Source organism: Macrobrachium nipponense, chromosome 6 (assembly GCF_015104395.2).
Source record: "Macrobrachium nipponense isolate FS-2020 chromosome 6, ASM1510439v2, whole genome shotgun sequence".
Lineage (NCBI taxonomy): Eukaryota > Metazoa > Arthropoda > Malacostraca > Decapoda > Palaemonidae > Macrobrachium > Macrobrachium nipponense.
Window position 1 is genome coordinate 13,116,087 of NC_061108.1, and position 8,143 is coordinate 13,124,229.

The following is an 8,143-nucleotide window of genomic DNA, read 5'->3' on the forward strand; positions in this document are numbered from 1 at the left end:
TGTAGATACAAGACATATCATCTCCTCCTGCATGTGAAAGTGACCGAATCATAAGGACAAAAGTGAGTTGGTTGCGCCGTGATGTTTTTAACTAATGGAATGTTGGCGCTTTTAGAGATGCAACACAAATCAAACGCAATGCTGAGTGCCGCAGTGATTGACTGATTTTCTCTCCATTGATGAACAAAAAATACTCTATTCTTTTTTTCTTTTACTGCCTTATTTGTTCACTACGTTTTTATTTTTATTTTTATTTTATTTTATTTTTTTTGGTAATGACCATCCAGGATTTCTGTAATCATTAATCAGTTTAGCGTATCTTCCGGTTGACAATAAATCAGCTTGAAGTTTGCGACCAGTCTTAATAGTTTAAATGCGAGAGTATGTACTAAGAACCTCCATCACACTCTCTCTCCCTTTGCAGTGATATATATATATATATATATATATATATATATATATATATATATATATATATATTGTCATATATGTATATGTGTGTGTCTCTCTGTCTGTATGCGACCCTGCCGACATTATTTACTTTTGTCTGTATTATATATATGTATTTACATATATATATATATATATATATATGTGTGGTGTGTGTATGTGTGTGTGTGTGTTTGTGTGGGTGTTTGTAGATATATACATATATATATATAGATATATATATATATATCTATAAGAACAAATAATGCTGCCTGGGTCACGCTATTTCACTACAATACCATAATGAGAATGATTTTACATTCATGGATCCAAATGTATGTGGAACTAACATATAACTGATGGGTGGAATCCCATCGTACTCCATGATGATCTAATTGTAAAGCGTTTTGGAAAGTTTAGAAAATCGTAAATCGTTGCTTGCATTTGTCATTCATTTATATGCGTGTAAGTATTAAGTACATTTTACCTTCAAATAGGACCATAGATCAGTGTCATAACGAGTGTTTATTTCTTGATTTTTTAAAATGAAAATGTTTTTTTTATAATAATTTTCGGTATTGTTGTCCAAACACGTAGAATTTCGATCGTAACCCCAGACTGTAATTTAACAGGTTCGCACTGTGTGAAATAAAATGGCCATTGCTCATGTTATACATATTCTTATCATAATCTAATCTGACCCTGAGTAATTTCGATGTCTTCGAATAAATAACTGGCAACATATGCCCATGGCATATAAGTGAAGATACCAAGCACTACCGTAATCGCTATAGTAATTCTACCCCCAGCCAACATCGTAGGAAAAATCAGAAAACCATTCTTATGAAAAATATGAATTATATCCATCGGATATTTTACGCGTTCATGTAAGGGTACTTCTTTCAGTCGAATGATTAAATTATTATTTATTATTACTATTGGGTAGACGCTTTCTCTTGATTAAATTATAATGCAGTTACACAAGAAGCGTTTTTCTTGTTATTAACTTTTTCGTTTGTCTGCATTTTCAGTAATCATACATACAAAAGACTACTTGTTGTAGTGCGTTGAAATCACTTGAATATACGCCACCTTCTTAACGATAACCGGGCCCTAAATTGCGGTATTCTTAGTGGGATGCTATATAAAACAGACACTGAAGATAACTATAGATTTTATATACGTGTAAAACATGTATAAAATACTTACAGGCACTGTTTATGTGTTTTACATATGCATATGTAAATCCTATGAGTAGTTTCAATTAATATTTATATGCACCATATCAATATGGATTTCGGTGATTTCAACGCAGGAAAGCAAGTAATCTTTTGTATCTACGCTTGCTGAATATATGAGGGAATTTACTACCATTTGTTTTCAGTGGACTCTCTTGGATGTTTAAATATTATTTATGGGAAAAATAATTGTTACGTAGGTATTTTATTATTATTATTATTATTATTATTATTATTATTATTATTATTATTATTATTATTATTATTATTATTAATAATATTGCCGGGATCGTGCAGAGTTGCAAAACATGAGTTTCAAATTATCATAGTTGTTGCAGGAATTCCAAAATGTTTCCTACTCTCGTTTTATTTTTGCTGTACTCAATGGTTATCTCTATTTCCTAGTCGTTCAATGTATTTATCCCCTTTGAGAAACAATAGTAATAATAATAATAATAATAATAATAATAATAATAATAATAATAATAATAATAATAATAATAAAATAATAATAGTAGTAGTAATGATAATGAGTACAACCATATTACACAAGTTATTTTTATTTTTCGTATTTATATTTTTAATGTTAATATTTTGTTATTTTTATTTTTGTTTTTATTATTCTATTTTTTTATTATTTTATTTTATTTTTTTATCTCTCTCTACTTTGCAGAATCACTAAGCAACGTCTTGTGCAGAAATCACTTTATCCTCATAAACAAGTGAAATATCACAAAGACAGATTTGTTCAGTTGATCATGATTTATGCTATGCAATTAATATTCTTGTCTGTAAATAATAGATATTGATCTGCGTTGGTGATTTATGGGTAATTGATCAGTATCGATAAAACCTTGTGCGGCTGTTTTCACCAAATTACTCATATGCGTTTTGAGACTAGTGTATCGTTGCTTACTGCGTGCAGTGATTTCCTAATTCCCCATAAAACGAATAATGGTGAACGCAATGTATATGAATATATATATATATATATATATATATATATATATATATATATATATATATATATATATATATATATATATATATATATATATATATATATATATGTGTGTATATATTATATATATTATATGATATAATATATGTATATATATATATATTATATATATATATATATATAATAACTATATGTTATATATATATATATATAGTATATATATATATCATATATATATTATATATATATATATATATATAGATGTGTGTAATATATTATATATATTGTAGATATATAGGTATTATATATATATCGATAGATATAGATATAGTATATATTATATATGATATATATAAGATATAATATATATATATAATATATATAGTTACATAGATAGATATAATATCTATATATACTATCTATATATATAATATATATACTCTATATATATATATATATATGATATATATATAGATATATATATATATATATATATACATATATATATACATATATATACATATAGTGTGAGTGTGTATTTGTGTTTGCTTCTATATATGAATATTAAAACTGTCATCGATTGTTAGTAGAAAATTTACAAGAACTGAGTAATTGACTAAGCTGTTGACATGCGACAGTTAGTGAAGGCAATATTCATATTGTTGTTAAGATGATGGAGCCAGCCGTTGGCTGTTGTTATCGCAGTATACTAGGGTGCAGCCTGCCTCAGAGACTGTATCATATTACAGTGTCCTGTGTGACTAGTCCACATAAATTATGTTGTGCTTGGAAAGGTCGAAGGCAATTATGGGAAATTGTTTTCTGTCCGTTTTGTCTTCTCTATATTGACATTAGTCTAAAACATTATATACATGAGAATTTTTTTTATAACCTTTTTTCTTCCGCTTATGTATACTTCATCCGTTTGTAGCATTTTAATTTGTTGAATGCTTCCTTGAATACAGCTTTGGTGCATTTCGATTCGTTGTATTTTCGTTGAGGATGCAGTACTAGCATATTGTTCGTGGCACTGCGAGTTTGGACAACGAAAGTACAATGGCCAGCTGCAATAATAATAAAATAATAATAATAATAATAATAATAATAATAATAATAATAATAATAATAATAATAATAATAATAATGTAGAACCGTTTCAGTTACATTGATATTCAAATATTTTGGTCATCTTATTGTCTTCTCTCATGATGTTAAATCATACTCAATATTCCAAAAATTCATGTGGAAAAAATACACCGGATTTTTTTTTTTTTTTTTATTTAGCTGAAACATTTCGAGTAAGAGTAATATCTACCCAGGAGACATGAATCCCGTTACAGACACAATTTCGAGTCTTTCAAGTACAATAAAAAAAAAGATAAAAACCGTTGAATCAAAAGAAATATAGGAAAATAAATAACATGTAATGCAGTTGAAAAGGCCAAATTCTCTTTTATTGTTACTGCGCCTGGAGGTAAAAATAATTATCATACTGATATTAGTAACAGTAATAGAATTTCATGAATTTCGTTCTCTTACATTGAGGTGTATCACTAGACGGAATTACGTTATTAGCAAGAGAAGAGGCTGCCTGTCTAGCGGTTCGGCTCCACGTATGGTTAAGAATATTTACTGATGGCGCTTTACACTGACGGTGGCCAAATAATGTCGATACAGTTGATAATGCGAATTAATAACACCTTAACTTGGGTGCCATGAATAAAAAAAATTGATAGCAATGATTTTAGCGGTGATGGTAATACCAGATCCTCTATTTATTTAAGAATACCACTACTATATTAAGACTACCGTCACTAGTAGGTCATTTCCCTTTCATCCTAAGACATAACCGTACCTATTGGCAACTTTACAAACTGCGCTAATCATAATGTCAGATTGTCTATGTATTTTTTTTTTTATTGACTTGGGCCTGACGAAACATTCTCCTCGTTGCCTTTTAAGCAAAAAAATTTTTAAGTGGTCGAAGGGTTCACTATTATTCACTAAGTCTTGGTGATGTCCAGGTTTATTAGTGCTTGAACACGCATTCGCTAAAAAATTGTCAGGATTAGTTCATCATGAATGACAAACCTTCATTGCAATACACATCAATTTATTGCCATTGCAGGAATGATTATCTTGTTTCTTGATCAAAGCATAATTATATAAATTTCAACCGTTCACGGCCCTTGAAGTCTTTTGTCTTTATCTGCATTTTACGGCACCAAAGCCAAGATAAGTTTTATTGTCCTCAATTGTTTATCTTACAAAACATCAATTATCTCATGTTCCTTTGACTTATGCCTTGTGACCTCGATGTTGTAATGCACAATGATTCCTTCTCGATAAGAAAGGGAAAAAATGTACGCTGATCCTTAGCCCTTTCGCTCACTAATTTTCTACTTGCACGATCTTTTCCTCGTAGAGTCTAAAGGGCAAATTTTTCTTTTTGAATCTAAGACCCATAGTTACTATATAAATAAATATATATATATATATATATATATATATATATATATATATACATATATATATATCATAATATATAAAATATATATATATATATACATTAGTATATATAGATACATACATACATGTATGTATGTATGTATGTATAATATATATATTATATATAATATATATATATGTGTGTGTGTGTGTGTGTGTGTGTGTGTGTATGTGTGTTTGTGTGTTATTATGTTAAACTTACCCTAGAATACACACTGCAGCCTCTCCTCCTTTTCTCATCTCATTCATCATTTGTGGAACCCGAATCTTTAGAGAAACCGAGGTTGATAAATGATCGTTTTACCTCTAAATATTAGAAACTTGAGCTTCAAAGACCGTAAAAAAATATAAATACCCGAGCTGTCATATCGATGATTCCGCTCCTGCCCCATCTTTGCGAGTCAACGAGTCTAGCCAGTTTTCACTTTTTTAAGCATTAGTTATTTATAGTAAGCTATTTTGGAGTCGCTAAGAGTTGCGGGAAACGAACATACTTCAAGTAACAAAGATTGAAGTAGCTCTTACTCATTATTTTAATTTTATTAAAATATGTTACTTGAAATATTTCATCTCTAGTCTTTATAATGATTCTTCTTATGAAATCTCCTGCAAGATCGAGATCATAGCATACTCGTAAGGAGTACAGCATTGGTAGTCTTGCCAGCAAACTGTACTATAGCATTTCCGGGATGGGCTGGGTGGTGGGGGGGTTGATCTTGGTTGGCCGGCTGCTCCAGAGGGGTCGGAAAGGAAGGAGGGGACGGGGAAGGGAGGAGCCTGGATCGACATTCTATATCCTAAAGTATGGAGGGTAGAGATCTTCCGAAGGCTTAATCAACTTTCTCCTAGATATTTTTTTTTTTCGGACAACTCATTCCTTACGTATACCTTAAGAAAAATAAATACGTCTCATTCTTTGGAATGGCTGTAAATTTTGTTTCGAGAGGCACTCGACGGCGCTCCCTCGTCCTTTCTCTTTTAATACCCAGAATCCTGGAACGAGGCCTTTGCTGGAAATCCTTCTTTTTTTTACCTGGATCTGCATACTAATAGCTGGATGGAAAGCTTTATTCGTCAGATTGCCTCGTATCAGATCATTTGCGAGTTTAATGGAAATTTTTTGAATGCTAAGAAATTTCGGAAGTTTTCCGAGACTCTTGAAAGTGTGGTTTTCAGTTTCTTCGCATCTGTGAAAACTATGCCTTGACCTCTTAAGGGATTTCGTAACAAACACACACACGCAATGAAGTTGCAAAAAGAAAGTAGAAAATTAATTCGAATCCAATTAATTCAGGTAAGGTAACAGGTCTGATATTGGTCTTTTCACACATAGGTTCTAAGCTTCCTCGCCTCTACTTGCTTTGAAATATGAAGGAAGAGCTTTTGAGACGCCCGTTCCTTTTTATCGTCGCAAATTACTATTGCTAGGGAGATTAACGTGAAGAGGAGAGCGGCGTCTTTCCCCCTCCCATAAATTATTTTTTCTTTCCATTTTGTCTTTCTCTTCTACTAGTGTCCCCCTTCTTTCTCTCCTCTCGCGCAGATCAGCGCCACGACCTACATCTACCTGCCAGCGTAGCTCCTCCCCCTTATCACCAGGACCTCTCTCTCTCCATTTCCCCCGATTTCTACCTGTACTAGGCCACTCAAAGCTTCCCCGTGCCCCGTGCACACCCAACCCTTCTTGTTTAAGGTTCGAGGCACAGGGAGGGATGCCAAAGGCTGGCTATTACTCGTAGTGTCCACACACACATATCTCGCTCTCTCTTGCTCTCTCTCTCTCTCTCGCTCTCTCCCTCTCTTTCGTTCCTTGTCCCTTTTGCGCTGGGATGTTCTAAGGGAAACCTACACAAGGAGGAAAGGGAAAGAGAAGCCTTCCAGAGAGGTGGCACGCTTTGGACATCATCTTTTTTGTTTCTTTATTTATTTTTGACAAACAGCACCTGGAAGCTTCCATAGATATTTCCAGCTCCCAACTGCCGGCTATTTGAAACCGACGCAAGACTGACCTAACCGAAATTTTACAAGACTTTCATCAGGACTGACTCTGGAAATAACGTTTTCGCACCAAAGACTTCGGAAAAAAGGAAGTCTTCTGGTATTCCTTTAAGGACACCAACCCTTGAGAAACAAAGCAGTGCAGTGATATAAAGATACATTTAACCGTTTACTGAGCAGCCTCAAGAGACTCAGCCACGGCGATCCTGAGACGCTTTAACGGTATTATTATTTGTACTTGTACACCAACCAGAATCCTCTTAGCGAGCGACACCAACTGGAAACATCTAGGACCATAATTTTCTTTTATCCTCAACATCTTCATAACGGGAGACCGCGTAAGACCTTTAAGATATCTGTCCATCTCACTTACTCCATCAACGAGTAGCTTGATGGCATTTTAACGTCATTAAAAAAGACAGAGAGACGATTTTCTTAGAGGCTTAATTGATAATTCTTGTCGGATGCTTGGTTGGAACGCTACTCGAGGTCTCTTAGTTTCACCCTTTCTCTCGCCAGTTGTGAGTAACACGTTTAAAACACTGAATAACGAGACTTGGATGTTAGTGATCTGGTGAAGACTGTGGACAATGCTGACGTTCTGAAACCTCATTATTTTTGGAAATTCTTGTTTATATATTTTGGTGCTCGTTACAGAAAGTTCAATGACGGTGACGTAAAGATTCTCTGACATGTTGTGTATTTCGGAAACTAAAGACGTCTCGAAGAAAGTTTCATTTGGAATGATGTTTTTCCATTTGTGATGGATAGCAGCATCGTCTACTGCAAAGCTTAGAGGTGCTTGAACGTTTTCGTCGTCACTCGTCTTCCGGTCACTCGAAAACCATGAAGAACTTATTTGGATTAAGAGGTCAGTACTGTTGGGATTGAACACTGTAAGGTTAATGCACGTGCATAGTAATATTTGGCGAGGATCCATCTTTGGCCTGTTTTTGTCCATTCTGTTATTTTAATTAGAGGATATATGTGTACTTCTGTATGCTTAGCA

The 8,143-nt window shown here is 33.0% G+C and overlaps 1 protein-coding gene across 1 annotated transcript in view; it reads left to right on the forward strand.

Annotated features, from left to right (window-relative positions):
- The first annotated feature begins 6,809 nt into the window (after positions 1–6,809).
- Positions 6,810–8,143, forward strand: part of LOC135216920 (atrophin-1-like) — a 26,957-nt gene continuing 25,623 nt past the window's right edge. The window contains exon 1 of the mRNA XM_064252467.1: positions 6,810–8,005. Coding sequence (XP_064108537.1) covers positions 7,981–8,005 — 25 coding nt within the window. The 5' untranslated portion in view covers positions 6,810–7,980. The remainder of the gene's footprint in view (positions 8,006–8,143) is intronic.